This window comes from Manis pentadactyla, chromosome 6, assembly GCF_030020395.1.
Source record: "Manis pentadactyla isolate mManPen7 chromosome 6, mManPen7.hap1, whole genome shotgun sequence".
Classification (NCBI taxonomy): domain Eukaryota; kingdom Metazoa; phylum Chordata; class Mammalia; order Pholidota; family Manidae; genus Manis; species Manis pentadactyla.
In genome coordinates, this window is record NC_080024.1 from 64,318,906 (window position 1) to 64,337,236 (window position 18,331).

The 18,331-nt window shown below is 36.0% G+C and overlaps 1 protein-coding gene across 2 annotated transcripts in view; it reads left to right on the forward strand.

Annotated features, from left to right (window-relative positions):
- The window catches only part of SLC25A12 (solute carrier family 25 member 12), a 91,048-nt gene that overhangs the window by 55,326 nt on the left and 17,391 nt on the right, over window positions 1-18,331 (forward strand). For both annotated transcript variants that reach the window (XM_036879124.2, XM_036879125.2), the window contains 4 exons: window positions 4,880-4,961; window positions 6,208-6,366; window positions 9,450-9,502; window positions 9,749-9,829. In XM_036879124.2, coding sequence (XP_036735019.1) covers window positions 4,880-4,961; window positions 6,208-6,366; window positions 9,450-9,502; window positions 9,749-9,829 — 375 coding nt within the window. The remainder of the gene's footprint in view (window positions 1-4,879; window positions 4,962-6,207; window positions 6,367-9,449; window positions 9,503-9,748; window positions 9,830-18,331) is intronic.

The following is an 18,331-nucleotide window of genomic DNA, read 5'->3' on the forward strand; positions in this document are numbered from 1 at the left end:
TGACAACAATAAAATTCTCTATAGGGGGGGTCAATGCTCAATGCACAATCATTAATCCACCCCAAGCCTAATTTTCATCAGTCTCCAATCTTTTGAAGCTTAACGAACAAGTTCTTACATGGATTACAAATTCTTACATAGTGAATAAGTTACATGGTGAACATTACAGGGGCAGTCATCACAGAAGCTTTCAGTTTTGTTCATGCATTATGAACTATAAACAGTCAGTTCAAATATGAATATTCGTTTGATTTTTATACTTGATTTATATGTGGATACCACATTTCTCTCTTTATTATTATTATTTTTAATAAAATGCTGAAGTGGTAGGTAGATACAAGATAAAGGTAGAAAACATAGTTTAGTGTTGTAAGAGAGCAAATGTAGATGATCAGGTGCGTGCCTGTAGACTATGTGTTAATCCAAGCTAGACACGGGCAATAAAACACTCACGTATGCAGAAGATTTCTCTCAGAACGGGGTGGGGGAGGTTCTAAGCCTCACCTCTGTTGATCCCCATTTTCTCACCTGATGGCCCCCCTGCGACTGTGCCTGTCTTAGGTTGTTCCTCCCTTGAGGAATCTTACCCATCTCTGGCTAACCAGTCATCTTCCGGGGCCATACAGGGAAATGTAAAGTTGATCAGTGAGAGAGGAGCCTTATTGTTTGAAAAGGTTAGCTTTTTACTTCTTTGCATATTTATGCCCTGTGGCTTCTATGCCCAGTATTTGTCTTGAGGTGTCTTTACCCCTTGGAAGAATGATGATACTCGGTAAATTCAATATATGGCATGAATTCTATTTAAGGGTTGTAATTAGGAAGGAAGAAGAAAAGCTATAGAAGTAGCAGGCGGGAGGAAACATGGGAAGATTGATTATTTCTTTGACATATCTTCTTGTAGAGTAACTTCAGCATGTATAGTTTTTAAACTACTAAGTAAATTGTGCACACACATTAACATAACAGGAGTACAGTTATGTAACCAAGCATACCTGTAATTACCAGCCATCTCCAGTGAAACCAAGAAAACCAGTTAGGCACCTTAGGCATTTGTGAAAACTTATCTATGGTATGGTGGATAATGTCCAACTGAACTTGAACAGTCTGAGAGAATTCAGATAAATTAAAACAACCCATTCCTGGGGACTGTTCACATCCCATACGTTCTTTTAACAGTAAATAGTCTGTAGTTGTAAGATTTTGGAGTGCTACAATTTGCACTTCTCCTAATTCTTGGTTGAGTTCCAACCGTATAGATCCAGTCAAATTTGTTGTTTTACTGTATGCACAGGCCAGCTTAGATATCTCCTTCTTCATTCCCATGGCAAGTCCAGGAACTGGTGGGATGAGTGCATCTACAGCTGTAGCAGTGCGTGGATTTTTGTTGGGGTTTTTTTGATGATCATCTTCTGGCATGAGTCCTCCCAAGAGTGCTGATGTTGAAAGTTCTTTTTCATATTGTATCTTAGTTCATTTTTGGGGTAGCCAAATTAGGCTTTGATTCTCTGTATAAACACAAACAGACCCTTTGCCCACACTTTTATATGCCCTTTATATCATTGTGTAGAGCTCATTGGAGGTCACCACACAGGAACTGCTTTTTTTTTTTAACATTAATCTACACTTACATGACGAATACTTTGTTTACTAGGCTCACCCCTATACCAGGTCCCCCTTATATACCCCTTTACAGTAACTGTCCATCAGCATAGCAAAATGTTGCAGAATCACTACTTGTCTTCTCTGTGTTGTACAGCCCTCCCCTTTCTCCCACCCCCCTATGGATGCTAATCTTAATACCCCCCCTTTTCTCGCCCCCCCTTATCCCTCCCTACCTACCCATCCTCCCCAGTCCCTTTCCCTTTGGTACCTGTTAGTCCATTCTTGAGTTCTGTGATTCTGCTGCTGTTTTGTTCCTTCAGTTTTTCCTTTGTTCTTATACTGCACAGATGAGTGAGATCATTTGGTATTTCTCTTTCTCCGTTTGAACAGCCACATTCTTTAAAAAAGTAAAATTTAAACCTAAGCCACAAAGTCATAACTTGGTTTCCTCAAAATACTTGTTGTTTACCTTGAAGGATGATGTAAATACATCATCTTTACCTTGAAGATACAGATTGTGTTTTCAACTATTGTTGTTTTTGAAACAGAGTATCAGAACTGGTTGGCCTCACTGTGTTCAGCAACATTTAAAAAATTAACTGAAGCATATTCAGTCAATATAATACTTTAAAGTGATACCAAAAAGGTTTTTGAATTAATGAATGAAAAGTAAAAATTTAGAAATAACTTAATCTCATTCTTTTATAATTTTTATTTTTGTATATGTTTAAAATTTATATGTAATTTTCTAATATATATTAGATAAATATATGTATATTTTTATAAATCTGTCTATATATAACTAGTACAGTAGAACATGCATATAATTTATAAACTGAATAATATTTGGGGAGTAAGTCCTTAAAATCTTTGCCTGACCAGAGTGTTCAATCATAAAGAGTTATTGGAGACTGTTAACTTAAAGAATGATGGAGAATGCAGTGGGGTGACCAGGGCCATCACTCTGCTTATTCCTCATCTCACAGACGTTTGGCAAGTCACCTGGCCTGTCCACAGTATGGCCACCCTGCCTTTGCATGTGCAGTGGACTGACCGACAAACTAGTACAGTGTTATCTCACTGTGCGTAGAAATTGCTGAGTCAGCATCCCCCTGATGGTCTCACAAGGGAATTTATTTACAGGAGACTGAAAAACATTGGACCCCTGAGGGCTGCATTAGGGTACAGGTCCTGGGTGCTGGTAAAGTATTTTCACCTTTGGGAGACAGCAAATCTCTAAGCAGACTAAAATTATTATTATTGTTATTATTATTATTATTGTGGTAGTAAACAAAATGAAAAGTAATTATCTCTTTGGATGGCACATTTTTTACTGTTCTGTGAATGTGTCAAAATTAGGATTATATACAAGGTTTTGTTAAAATATCCTGCTCTTTTCCTTATTAGATTTCAAATAAAAATGTTAATTTCAAATTATTAATTGTTCACTTTTGTTACAGCATATAAATCCAACTTACTGGATGGCTGTGCAGTTGCTTGGGCTAACTTGATAAGAAAAAAATGTATCCCCTACAAGATCATGATTATGTTGTAGTGTGTGAAATTTCTACCTTTTTTTATGATGGCTTCTTCCAATGTTTTGAATTCAGTTTTGGATGTAACAGACATATGCTTTCACCTAATTTGATTATAATAAAGTTGTTATTTAGGATAGTTGACATTTATAAAATATGTAGTGATATTATTTGAAGTAATGGTGTTTTACTAATCGCCAGATTTTCTAAGGGTTTCATTTTGACTTTTCATCAAGTATTACTTATTTTCCTTTTTACTATAGAATTTATTGAGCGACAGCACTATGGCAAGCCTAATGAGCTTTTAAAAGATGTCTATCTACAGTGATTACAATCAAACATTAAATATTTAGATATCTGATGCTTTGGTTAAAACAGAAATGGTGCTAATTGTGGTAAAAAATTTAGAAAACAAGAAGGCAGATAAAACCTTTCAGTAGGCTGCTTCACAAGTTGTAACTATCTGGCTTTGTCATGTTTAGCTTGGTTAATTGAGCTTTGAAGAGATTGTACAGATGAAAGTCAATCAGAATAGACTGGCTTACTTTTCTCCTTCTAGATTTTAGGCTTGGATTCTTTCTCCTCTAAATTATTCCAATGAGACTATCTAAATAATTTCTTTTTTTTAAAAAGCTCATCACGAGTTAATGTTTTTCAATTTTTCCTTATGATAAATGGTTTGTTTCTTCATTTCAGACTCTATATAGTATAACTACTATTTTCATAATGAAAATGTTAAAGAACAAGACTAACACACCAATACAAATTATTTCGGATTCCTCATGCGGTGGGATACCCATGAAATTAAATTCTGAATCATAACGGATTTTTCCCTTTGCTTTATTATCATCAAAGATTTTGTGTTAGAACTAGATGTGGCTAGGACAGTGATTCTCCAACTGATTACATAACAGAATGATTTGAGGCCTTTAAAAAACACATAAGCTCCAGGGATTTATTTTTTTTAAGATCCTTAGTTGATTTTGTTGCATTGGTAGATTTGGGGAATACATAGGTCTAGGGACCAAGTGCTATTAGGTCAGAAATACTGTATTTATGTAGCAATAACTTCAGTAGTTGAACTGCAAAGCCAGAAATAAGGGCAGCAAGACTCTGAACCCTTGAAACAGTTGATTAAAAATTTTCACTTTAGCTCAAAAGAGAACTCCTTGACTTGACTTTACATACAATTCTAAGAATCCTAGTTATTGTGATTTCTCCAGCCCTAACAGATGAGAGGTGGCAAAATCAAATTAGGTGGCTATTGGTAAAAGACGCAATAGCTTCAGGCATGGGAAGATAGTACATCGGCTGTATTAGATCTTGATGCAGTAATTGATGGACATATGAATATGAGGTAGTAATTATGATCAGTATTCTGATTTGAGAATGAAGATAATTTTTGTACATTTTAGAAACATTTAAAAATTTTCAGTTGGTTAAAGCAAAGAAGCGGGGAAAGATTTTATACCTGTAATTTTTTTTTACCTGAAAGGTTCACTTCTGTAGAATGATAGCATGTATTCCTTAATAGTAGCAGATAAATGAAACATTAATAGGATTGTAAAAAAGTGTGTGTGTGTGTGTGTGTGTGGAACCCAACTGTGTCAGTTTAGCTGGCTATGGTTTTAAAATGCTAGTAATAGAGGTATCTACTTAAAAATCTTGAAATAGCCAAATTGTAGCTTTTTTCATTGATAAGCTTTTACAAAACTTTTCACATGTTTTCTTTCTCCCACCAGCAATCTCACGGTTTAGGCAGGCCTATCTGGCTCCAGATTGCCGAGTCTGCTTATAGATTCACTCTGGGTTCAGTGGCTGGAGGTGAGTGACCTGTCTGTGTGCTGTTCCAAGCTTGTGTTAATGTAATACTATCTCCTAGGCTGGGACAGATTGGTAAAGGTGCAGTTCATTGTTCCCGTGGGTCATGACTACAGGGCTTTCTGAAGTGTTCTTTATTTATACCTATGATCAGAGGACTTGTCATGGCATGGCCACGGCCCCTCTGGCACCAGTCCGTCTTCAGAGCAAAATCTCTGTGATAACATGAAAATCTTGGAGGCAGTGCTGCACTAACCAGTAATGAAACTGGTTAAAGCTAGTATGAAGAAGTGGAGAGTTAAGACTGTGTGTGTGGTGCTGGGGGTGAGGATAGGTAGGAAATCAAGATTTGGGGTATAAATTCCAGAAGGTTATGAGATAAAACCACCTCTTTTTGCTTTTCTGCTTGGTTTTTTTTTTCCCCTTTCCCTTTCATTGGTTGAAGAATTACTAGACTTCTACTTGATTTTGCTAAAATCAACTTCTCCTCCCTGCTTTGGGCAAAATTTGAGAGATTTGTTTTTGCGAAAAATCTTTACGTAGAAAATGTGTAGAATCTGAAGTTGCTTTGTTGAGAAGAACCTCACAGGTGTGGTTAAAATACGATTTTTCAAAACAAGCCTGAACTGATGAAACTACTGTTTTTTCTTTTCAGTCTCAATTTTAGAAGTTGCAATGCATATTTTGGTTTTCAACAGTTGAAAACTATATTTTATGTTATAAATTTTTCAGTCCCTAAGAAATATTAAAGCCTGGTCTTTTTTTAAGAAAACAAAATTCTGTATATAGGGATAGGGTCACATTGAGATTTGTTTCCAATATAAGGTTATTTACCAAAATGCTTTAGTGAACTAAATTTTAAAATCACAGCCACCTGTGTATGTACATATATAGTCATTTTTAAGGGGTAACTGGTATAATATATAAGCATTTAGTGGAAAATATAAAGAAATATGTTATATAGTATTTTGATATTGTCATAAAAAAATCAAGTGTTGATTATTTAATGTTGGTGATGACTTGAAAAACTCCTGCAGTTGTTCTCTGTAGCAGCTGTGTTTGTGGATCCCAGTGTTGCCGGCCTGTCATCCTTCAGCTGTGTATGAGTGATGGAGAAATAACATCAAGTCTCTTTTGTGAGAATAGATACTGTTTTATTTTCTAGTCCTTTGAGATGAGATTTGTTGTCCTTATAGATTCTTTATTTAATTGTGCTCTCTCTTAAGCCTACAAATTGTTTTATTTGTAGCTGTAGGAGCCACTGCAGTATATCCTATAGATCTGGTGAAGACCCGCATGCAAAACCAGCGTGGCAGTGGCTCTGTTGTTGGGGAGCTGATGTACAAGAACAGTTTTGACTGTTTTAAGAAAGTCTTGCGTTATGAGGGCTTCTTTGGACTCTACCGGGGTAAGTAAGCAAATCTTACTTACTGAATTTAGTGATCCATCTCACCAGCAACGGATTTTAACTCATTCATGAAAATCAGTGTGTAGCCTGCCCAGTCAAACTAGGGCTTTTTCTCTCCTTTTATTGTCTCATTGCTTGTTTCCAGGGTTACATTCTTCCTGGTAACTAGCAATATTAGTTTGCAAAAAGGTCTTCATTTCTTCTTGGTGCTATCTGTATTTCTTGAAATCCAAATCCTGGGTTTGTCCCAATGTGGTTCTATGGTCACTGTGCTAGTACAAAGTAAGGCACGTGTGTGCAGGTGGAATACGAGGATGATAGCTAAGAAATAGAGAGCTCCTTTTCTCATAGAATTGGGGAGGAGAAATATACCTCTTCTCTGTGAAACAGAAACCAGGCTGCTACTTGAAGGTGAGTTTACCCTCTATCCACTTGTTCTAACTGAAAGTATCACGTGTTTTTTCTCTTCCAGGGAGACCATTTTCCAGTGAGTCATATAAAGTTTAAAAAAAAAATAAAAGAAAACCTTTTGGCTACATGTCTCATTTTTGCTCCTTTCCTCCCCTTAGCTGAGAGGCGCTGAGTGAAAGAGATATTTTCTTTTGCAGAGAACGTTACCAAGTCCAGGCTGAGCAGTGCTGTCAGCATCAGAGGCAGCAGCCCCATGCAGAAATCTGCCCCCTCCCATTGGCTTTGTAGGAACTTGTTCTCTTTGGAGAGGGAATGACTTTCATGTACATATTTTCACATTAGAATTTAGGGTTTCCTTTGGGAGGAAGATTAATTTTTTAATCCCTTTGGGCGCCACCTGGAATTCTTTGAAAATACTCTTTACGTGCTCAAGTCCAGAGCGTTTATATAATTTACTGTACTTGTTTGTTTGCCCACAGTCTCATTAATCCCTAGCTCATTCTGAGCTCTGTAGACTGTTTGGCTTAGAACCTCCTCCTTCGAAAGAAAGACTGGACCTGAACAAAGCTTTGTGCTCATGGACAGGAGAAATACACCTCTGTTTAGCATTATGTGCAGATATTCAAGTGAAAAATGTAGTTCTGGTAACTTATATTGGAAGGAAGGGGAATGGTCATGATGACGATCAATTTTGGCATTATATATAGAGAAAAAGAGAGGAGAATTGTTCTGAAATCAAGCTAGATTCAAATACCCTTCTCCTGAGAATGAATATAATTTAATTTTGCTCAGATATTCAGAACTCTGTCCTCTCTAAATTCTAGCTGTACAGCAGTACTCCATGGGAGGAGGTGTGCATTGTCCAGAATGTAGATCTGTGCATGTGAATGCTTGTTTTAAAGTATAGTAATCCCTGCATATGTAGATTTTATTTCATAGGGAATCTGAGGGTTGGATATGGTACGAGGCTGTTTTTTTCTTTGCCATCTTCAGTCTTTCTTTGTTGAATAAATGGCCTTTCTTCCTCCTTGGTATATACTTTTAAAGAGACTGTCTTCTGTTAGAAGAAACCTAGATTACTACTGCACAGTATAGCCTCCTCAATGTATGGGTGCTTACAGATTTCATTTGGGAGAGATATCATGTTAATTAAAAGGGTCTGCTATGGCAGGTTGAAGGAGAGGGGAAGCAGAGGGATTCTGAGCTTTATTCAGGATGTGAGCTGATAAAATCAGTCCTTTAAATGAGAGACTCTTGTATTAGGGAGAAGATTGTAGGAGTCCTGTATGTGAACACTATGATTATTGAGATTGTCATATATTGCTTAGAACCGGTCCATTATTCTGTCAGATGACAGACAAAATTGTTGACAGATTAGCCTAAATTTCTTTGCAGGCAACAATGATAAAATGATTTAAATCAGTACTTTATTAAAATTCCATGAGCTTTATCGAGGCAGGTTGTAAAACAAATACACATGCTGACATGGTTGTATGGGAAAGTAATCGGGCCTGGTAATCATGAGGGTTAGAAAGTTAAGACTGCCATCTGCTGATTTATTCTTTTAAATCAGGCTACTACCCATTAAAGGTGTGTGCAGGTTTGTGTTTGTCATTGATAATTCAGTTTGACTGACAGTAGCCTGTATGTAAGATTATTTGCTGTCTTTCAACTCATAGAAAATCACTCAGCAGTATCCTTAAAGTAGGATTAAGATCAGCAGTAAGCATGAAAACACATACATAACCCCGCCTTGGCTGGGTGATTTAAAGGATATAAAATGTTTATTGTTAGCATCTTTAAAAATGTATGCAAAAAATGTATGCTAACAATTTGGATAATCTGTGTGCTTTAGAAAGCTGATCCCTATGAGTATCTACAGATGTTGGATTGTTTATATATTTTTTCTTTTCTGGTTTTCAGCCAGCCGCGGAAACGTAGCTTTCTAACAATAATGATTTCCTTTGTTTCAAAAGAACTCTTTTGAAATGTCTTAAGTTTGACATGTATTAGTAAATAGGAATACAGTAGGTGTATGTTTTTGCTTGTAGAAGACATACATTAAATGATACTTAAAATTTCATTTTTCTCTGCAGTTTTGGCTTCCCTTTAAATAAATGAGTACTGAATTCAGAGTTTCTCTAAGGAGAAGATTATGGGAGTTGGAATTCTGTAAAAACCAAGCCTGCATAGGCTGTTACATGGGTGGCATCATTTATGGCAAAATTTGGGTCTGCTTAACAGCATGCTTCGCAGAGCTTCTCCAAGCATAGAACATGGCTTCTCTAAAGTGTCTGTGTGTATTTGTATGTTGTTGGTTGGAAAGGGAAGGAATTTAGTTACATTGTTAGTGACAGTGTTCTAGGAATAGAGAAGGTCCATGGGCTCCATTCCTTCCTCATGTAATTTTTGGGAGGTGTTAGATAACTAAGCTTTAAAGAAGCATGCTTAAGAAAAGGATTTATAGCCTCAAGAAAACATAAAATTTTATTTGACACAAATAATTATTACGTACATATAGAGCGTTCTTGGGGTAATCTGTTTTTTCCCATTTTAATGAAACCCCTGAAATGTTTGATGGGTAAAAAATATGGGGAAAGCTGTTTCATGTTGAACTTGTGTATTCATTTTTAGTGCATTGATATTCCTAATAATTTTCTCAATTTACCTAGGTCTGATACCACAACTTATAGGGGTTGCCCCAGAAAAAGCCATTAAACTGACTGTAAGTTTCTTTCTCATTGAATTTATATCATTTGCTTAGATAACCAGTAAGCCAAAAATTAAAACTGATACTGCTGAGACTGGCATGCTATCAAGGCATTTGTAAAATTTTAAATTTATATGTAGACATTTGATAATTTTTAATTTTATCACAAGCCAGGTGTTTTGCTGCCTTAGAAAACCAATAATGTGCCAGTAGAGGAAATGGTTGGGAATTCTGATTAAATGGTGTTACCTTTCTAATTAGGTTAATGATTTTGTCCGAGACAAATTCACCAAAAGAGATGGCTCCATTCCACTTCTAGCTGAAGTCCTTGCTGGAGGTTGTGTAAGTATTAATACGGGATATTTCTCATACCAAATATGTTCCTTTAGCCTTTTTTCACATTAGATAGAGTATCTGAGTGATACTCCCCTTGAACTCAAGGGATTCTGAGATTGCTCAGTGATCATATGGAATGATTTTTAAATTTCATTTCATAATCCAACTCTTAGAAGCTCCTAAAGCAATACCATCCATACTTTTTAAAGTTCTAATTCTAATTCTTCTTAAGAATCACAGAAAATAGAGTAGGGGTAGAGTTACCCAACATTTATATTGATTGGAACTTTCAAATAAGTGTGAGATGGCTGGCAAATTGAGCGCTTATATTTTAGGTGTGGAACTGAGTAGGCCAATGTGGCATTATAATTTTCCTTCTGTAGGGACCAGAGAGTAAGCTTAACTATGTTGAGGCTACTAACAATTCTGAATGCAGAGATTCAGATTATATTTACTTAGAGCATAAAGGTTTCTAAATTTTAAGTGTGAGCATGACATTGGATTTAGACCAATTCTCAGATCTAAGTATGTTTGCAGCTCAAGTAATTTTATATGTAGTGTTCATTTCACATTTGGTAATATATTATTTGTATAAGACTATTTAGTTTGTTTTGTCCCTGAAACCCTTAATAACTTCCAGTTGAATTGGCTGACAGTATTGGCTAAACCCTCCTCAGTTGCTTGTGGAACCGTAGGTGATGAGGTTGATGATCTTTGCAGCTTTTACTTCAGAGAAGATGCCCCAAGGGTCAGAGAGAGAGGGTGCTCTGGAGTCTTGTTGAGATTTGTCAGCCTGGTGTATAACTGGGTCCTCACCTTTCTGCAACCAAAGTTCTAATGGAAGAGGTGGCTTGGGGAGTGTGTGTGTGTACTTATGTATGTGCATTTGCACGTGTACCTGCTTGCATGAGCATGTGCATTCTCAGGAGGACACTTGCCTCTTTGGCTAACTTTCTTTTTTCACAAAGGACAAATAATGGACATAGAATAAAGCCTTTGTTTAGGCAGATCACCAAAAATGCAGATCACCAAAAATTCTTCTCTTCCTTTACCTCAATTAGATTCTATAATTGTTCTCTTCTAGTGAGAGAATCATTGCAAATAAGTAATAAATGTTCTTTTTCTCAATGGTTTTAATTTCAGTTTGGTTAAGAAGTTTCCTGAGTTTTGCCACAGCACATGCATACATTTGCCAGAAATCTGTCATACTCTCTCTGTTCCATGGAGCTAATTATTTTTGTGTCTGTTTGTAGTATTCAGAGGTATTTGCCCATGAAACTGATCTGTTCCCTTGTCTGGCATGTGACCTATGTGGTTAAACCATAATCGAATATTTGGCTTCTTTGTTCTTCCTAGGAATGGACCCTGTTTCTAGGTTTGAACCTTGGGAATTTCTATTGAAGTCTGGGGTGCCTGGAGGGTTTAGCTGACACTCTAAATCTCTTCCTTAGTCATGACTCATTTCTGGAAGCTTTGATGGATTGTCTAGCCAGAAATTGACAGCACAAAAAAACAGGTTGGGCTCTAGGCAGAATGATTAGGTTGTCGTGCTTCTTCACCTTGAACATTTTCTGCTTCCCTCTTCCCTCTAAATCTCTTCATGAAGGGAGGAAAGAAAATGTGTAATTATTGAGTTTCTACTGATGAATTCAATCACAATACAGTGTAAATGATTGTTAAACCATAATCTCTACTTCTCCCAAAAGTCTATGTATTTCAACAGAGAATAAAGCCTTAAACAAAAAGGATGAGCCTCTCTTATAGAATATCAGGTCCTGTGGAACATAGAAATAGTATCTTTACCGAATGAGACTTGGTAAGCAGCCACTAGATACACACTGGGGAGCCTGGCCACGAGAACCCCCTCAATCCTGCGTGGCGGGGTGCTAGAATGCGCAGCAGCCCGGGGGTGTTTGGTGACGCTGTCCCTGCCCTCAGCGAGAAGAGTGCTGCTTTCTTCCAAAAGTCACTCCATTTTAAAGACAGACCTAACGTGTTAACCTAATGCGGGGTAATTCAGAAGAAATGGCTCAAAGTGAGTGTTCAATATTGGCTCTATAGTTTTTCTTCCCCAGCTAAGACCTGGGCCTTGAGTTCTCAGTGTATCGAAGAGAAGTTCCACTGCTGCAGAAATGCCTGCGCTGCCCTTCAGGGAGAATGGTGTGCACCGACTAGGTCGCGAAGTGACCAAGAAGTAAAAACATCCAGTCCTTAAAGCCGTATATGTTTTGTTGTTGGGTGTTTTGTTTTATGATGTTTTTAAAAGTATGTGATATTTGGTACATGCAAAAGAGTAGACTGTATAGATATAAAAAGTAATAATAAAAAGGGCATCCATGAACCTGTCACTCAACCAAATAGTACTACTCCCAATGACACTGTTTTTTGCTTTTAAAATAGCTTGAATCTGTTAGGTTAAAATGAGCATTAAGGACTTTTCCTACTAGGATGAACATTTTATAGGAATTATCACATTATTATTCCCAACTAGAGTTGAAGAAATAAAATCCAGGACTTAGTAAATGAAAAAACTGAGATTCAAACCACTTTGGTCTCCAAATCCATATTTTTTCATTTTTGGTATATGTTCCCTTTAATTCATTCTTTCATTTATTCATTCTCTCCTTCATTGAATGCCTGTGTTCCAGGAAAATTTTTTGAATAACTATTTTATTGAGATATAATTCACATACCATACAGTTTCCCCCATTTGAAAGTGTACAATTCAGCAATTTTTAGTATATTCACAGAGTTGTGCAGCTATCATAACAATCAATTTTATAACATTTTTATCACCCCAGAAAGAAGCCTGGTGTCCTTTAGAATTTGCTTCCCAATCTTCCCTTCCTCCCCTGCCAAGCTTTATACAGCCACTGATAAATTTTCCATCTCCAGAGAGTCACTAGTTCTGGGCATTTCATATAAATGGAATCATACAATATGTGGCCTTTTATGACTGGCTTCTTTGACTCAGCATGTTTTCAAGGTTCATCCATGTTGTAGCATGTATCGTACTTCAGGCCTTTTTATTGCTGAATAATATTCCGTTATATAGATATATCACATTCATCCGTTTTTATCCATTCATCAGTTGTTGACCATTAGGTTGTTCCCACTTTTTAGCTGTTATGAATAATACTGTTGTGAACATTAACGTAAAAAGTTTTGTGGGGACATATGTTCTCATTTCTCTTGGGTATATATGTATACCTTTTGAGGAACTGCCAGACTGTTTCCCAAAGTGGCTGCACCATTTTGCATTCCTGTATATGAGGGTTCTGATTTCTTTACATTCTTGCTAACACTTTTTATTATCTGTCTTTTCACTATAGCTATCCTAGTGGGTGTGAAGTGGTATCTTATCATGATCTAATGACTGACAGTGTTGAGTATCTTTTCATGAATGTATTGGCATCATATTTCTTCTTTGGAGAAGTGTCTGTTTAGAATCTTCACCCATTTTAAACCTTTTAAATTGTTTGTCTTTCATTACTAAATTATAAGAGCTCATTATATGTTTAGAGTCCCTTATCAAATATTTGATTTGTAAATATTTTCATTTTCTTGACTGTGTCCTTTGAATAATTGGACTTTGATTTTAATGAACTCAAATTTATTTATATTTTCTTTGTTGCTTTGTGCTTTTGGTGTCATATCTAAGAATTTATTGCCTAATCCAAGATCATAAAGATTTTTTAAAATTAAGGCATCTTTGATATACAGTCTTATGAAGGTTTCACATGAACAACATTGTAGTTTCAACATTCACCCATATTATCAAGTCCCTCCCGCCACAAGATCGTAAAGATTTATACCTGTTTTCTTCTATGACTTTTATAGTTTTAGGTCTTTGATCTTTCACACAAATTTTTAACCTTAATTTTTCAGGATCTTTTGCCTTGAGCAGAGAGATTACCAAGTAACAAGTTTATTTTTCATTGTCACTATTTTGATGCATTTCTTTCTGATGTTTTCATGTGCACACACACCTGCTTATGCACATGTGCGCACAGACACAGACACAGACATTCTTTTTAAACCACAGAAGTTTTGTTGACTCGACTTCCTGACTGGAAATGCAAACAGATCTCCCTTTCTAAAGGCTGCAGGGAATCACAGCAGAACTCACTTTAGAAATAGAATATAACCTTTGGGAATAGGCATATAAATAGGGTGGGCCTTTTCAGATTTTATATCTTCATTGTGAACATTAACCAAATTTTAAAATTTCTATATGGAAACTTTCTAAAAAAGAGTTACCAGTTCAGAATTTATGGTAATTGAGATGTGCTAGTATACTTTTTTTTGTTATATCTGAACTTTGGGCTTAATAATTGCTTGATCCTTCTTTAGGTGAGGATGGGATAAGAGTACATGTATGTGTACACAGTTAATCAGTATATTATCTGTTACGGATGCTGTATGTGTAGTGTATATGTAACAATAGGTTTCAAATGTTTTTTTTCCATTGTTTTCATAGGTAAACCATTCTTAACAGGCCAGATGTCTTTATTTTTCTATTAGAAAGTCTCTCTTTGAATATGTATAAATGCATACATTTATATATACACACATGTACTAAATGTCCATATCACAATAAATGTAACAGTGTTTAATTATGATGTTCGTTGTGGACAAGAATAATACTTATAAGTGTCAACTTAGAATTTTCAAAGTACATTAACGTAGTGTTGTCATCTCCTCTGAAATAGGTGGATGCAGAAGAGAAGTTCAGAAGGATTAATTCTGTCACCCCAAATTACACAGCCAATATATGCTGCAGGTTTTATATGAGCCCAAGTGTTTTGATTTCAAGACCAATTCCTTTTATTCTCTAATGTTGTCTTGGGAAATCAAATCAAGGCCTTCTCCATGTGTCAAATAAATCTAGATGAGCCCATTCACTTCTTAGTAACTTTTCTTTCTTTTTCTTTATTATATGGATATATAAAAATATATATACACAACACACACACAGAATGAAAAAATTGACACCTGAATTTATGCACCAGCTTATATGTTTCTTTTTAGGTATAATTAATGCAAAAACAGATCTTAGACATGAGTTTAATAAGTTCTTAAAATTTGAACTATCATTGTTATATAATCTTATGTTGTTTTCAAGTATATAACAATTATATTACCAGTTACCCACATTATTAAATTGTTACCCCTAGTGCAGTTATTATCTGTCAACGTAGAAAGATATTACAAAATCATTGGCTATATTCTCCATGCTGTACTGCCATCCCTGTGACCAACTTACATGATGACTGAGAATTGTGCCCTTTTGTCCCCCTCTCCCTTTCACCCACCCTTTTGAACCCCTCCCCCATGGCAACCAACAGTCACTTCTCAGTGTCTATGAGTCTGCTGCTATTTTGTTTATTCTATTTTGTTTTGTTTTTAGATTCATGAATAAGTGAAATCATATGGTATTTGTCTTTTTCTGCCTGGCGTATTTCACTTAGCAGAATACTCTTTAGATTCATCCATGTTGCACATAGCAGGATTTCTTTTCTTTTTATGACTGAATAATATTCCATGTGTATGGAATATTCAATAATATCCAATAATATTCCATATGTAGCACATCTTCTTTATCCATTCACCTACTGAGGGACATGTTGGTTACTTCCGTATCATGGCTACTGTAAATAATGCGGCAATAAACATAGGGATGCATATATCTTTTCAAATAAGGGACTTAATTTTCTTTGGGTAAATTCCTAGGAATGGAATTACGGGGTTGTATGTGATATTTCTTTTTTAGTTTTCTGAGGAACCTCTGTACTGCTTTCCACAGTGGTTGCATCAATTTACATTCTCACCATCCATGTAGGAAGGTTCCCTTTTCTCCACATCCTCACTAACACTTGTTATTTCTTCTCTTTTGGATAGTGGCCATTCTAACTGGTGTGAGGTGATATCTCATTGTAGTTTTAATTTGCATTTCCCTGATGATAGATGGGGGTCATCTTTTCATGTGCCTGTTGGCCATCTCTATTGCTTCTTTGGAAAACTGTCTTCAGATCCTTGGCCCATTTTCTAATTGGGTTATTTGTTTTTTTGGTGTTGAGGTGTATGAGTTTTTATATATTTTGGATGTTAACCCCTTATCAGATAAAACATTTATAAATATATTATCTCATACTTTAGGTTGTCTTTTTGTACTGCTGATGGTGTCCTTTGCTGTACAGAAGCTTTTTAGTTTTATGTAGTCCCACTTGTTCATTTTTTATTTTGTTTCCCTTGCCCAAGGAGATATGTCCAGAAAAAGTGTTCATGCTTATGTTCAGCAGATTTTTGCCTTTGTTTTCTTCTAAGAATTTTGTAGTTTCATGTCATACATTTAGGTCTTTAATCCATTTCAAGTTTATTTTTGTGTATGGAGTAGATAGTAATCCAGTTTCATTCTCTTGCATGTAGCTGTCCAGTTTTCCCAACATCAGTTATTGAAGAGACTATCTTTTCCCCATTGTACTTTCATGGCTCTTTTATTATATGTTAATTGACTGTATATGCATAGATTTATATCTGGGCTCTCTACTGTGTTCCATTGGTCTATGGGTCTGTTCTTGTACCAGTACCATACTGTCTTGATTACTTTAGATGTGTAGTATAGCTTGAAGTCAGGGAGTGTAATACTCCCAGCTTTGTTGTTCTTTCTCAGGATTGCTGTGGCTATTTGGGATCTTTTTGTGGTTCCATGTGAATTTTAGGATTATTTGCTCTAATCCATTGATGAATGCTGTTGGTATTTTGATAGGGATTGCATTGAATCTGTAAATTGCTTTGGGAAGGATGGCTATTTTGACAATATTAATTTTTCCTATTTATGAGCATAGGATAGATTTCTATTTGTGCATTCTTTAATTTCTCTCATGAGTGTCTTATACAGGTCTTCACCTCCTTGGTTAGGTTTATTCCTAGGTATTTTATTCTTTATGATGCAATTATAAAAATGGAATTGTTTTCCTGATTTCTCTTTCTGCTAGTTCATTGCTAGGATATAGGAATGTAACATTTCTGTTTATTAATTTTGTATCCTGCAACTTTGCTGAATCCAGCTATTAGTTCTACTAGTTTTTTTCATGGAGTATTTGGGGTTTTCTATAAACAGTATCATGCCATCTGCATATATTGACAGTTTAACTTCTTCCTTACCAATTTGGGTGCCTTTTATCTCTTTATCTTGGCTGATTATCATGGTGGCTAGGACCTGCAATGCTGTGTTAAATAAAAGTGGTGAGAGTGGATATCCTTGTCTCCTGATTTTAGGGGAAAAGCTTTCAGCTTTTCACCGTTGAGTATGATGTTAATATGTTGTTGTATATGGTCTTTATTACATTGAGGTACATTCCCTACATACCCATTTTGTTTATAGTTTTGCCTTTATGGTTTTTTAAAAGAGAAAGCTCACGTAAAATTTGTTAGACATATCCATCACCTTAAGTGAGAAAAATTTAATTTATTTCCAAGGCAACAAAGGAGAAAGTTTAAAACTGTAGACAATCTGACATATATGTATTTTCTTTTTTTTTCTTTTTTTCTTATGGTATCATTAATATACAATCACATGAGCAACATTATGCTTACTAGACTCCCCCCATTATCAAGTTCCCACCACATACCCTATTACAGTCACTGTCCATCAGCATAGTAAGATGCTATAGAATCACTACTTGTCTTCCCTGTGCATTCCCCCACTATACTATGTGTGCTAATCATAATGCCCCACAGTCCCCCTATCCCTCCATTCTTGGATTCTGTGAGTCTACTGCTGTTTTGTTCCTTCAGTTTTTGTTTTGTTGTTATACTCTACAGATGAGTGAAATAATTTGGTACGTGTCTTTCTCCACCTGGCTTATTTCACTGAGCATAATACCCTCTAGCTCCATCCATGTTGTTGCAAATGGTAGGATTTGTTTTCTTCTTATGGCTGAATAATATTCCATTGTGTATATGTACCACATCTTTTGTATCCATTTATCTACTGATGGACACTTATGTTGCTTCCATTTCTTGGCTATTAAATAGTGCTGCAATAAACACAGGGGTGCATATGTCTTTTTGAATCTGGTATCTTGAATTCTTAGGGTGAATTCCTAGGAGTGAATTCCTGGGTCAAATGGTATTTCTATTTTGAGTATGCTGAGGGAGCTCCATACTGCTTTCCACAATGGTTGAACTAATTTTACATTCCCACCAGCAGTGTAGGAGGGTTCCCCTTTCTCCACAACCTCGCCAACATTTGTTGTTTGTCTTTTGGATGTTGTCCATCCTAACTGGGGTGAGGTGATATCTCATTGTGGTTTTAATTTGCATTTCTCTGATGATTAGTGATATGGAGCATCTTTTCTTGTGTCTGTTGGCCATCTGAATTTCCTCTTTGGAGAAGTGTCTGTTCAGATCCTCTGCCCATTTATTAATTGGATTATTTGCTTTTTGGTTGTTGAGATGCATGAGCTCTTTGTATATTTTGGATGTTAACCCTCTATCGGATCT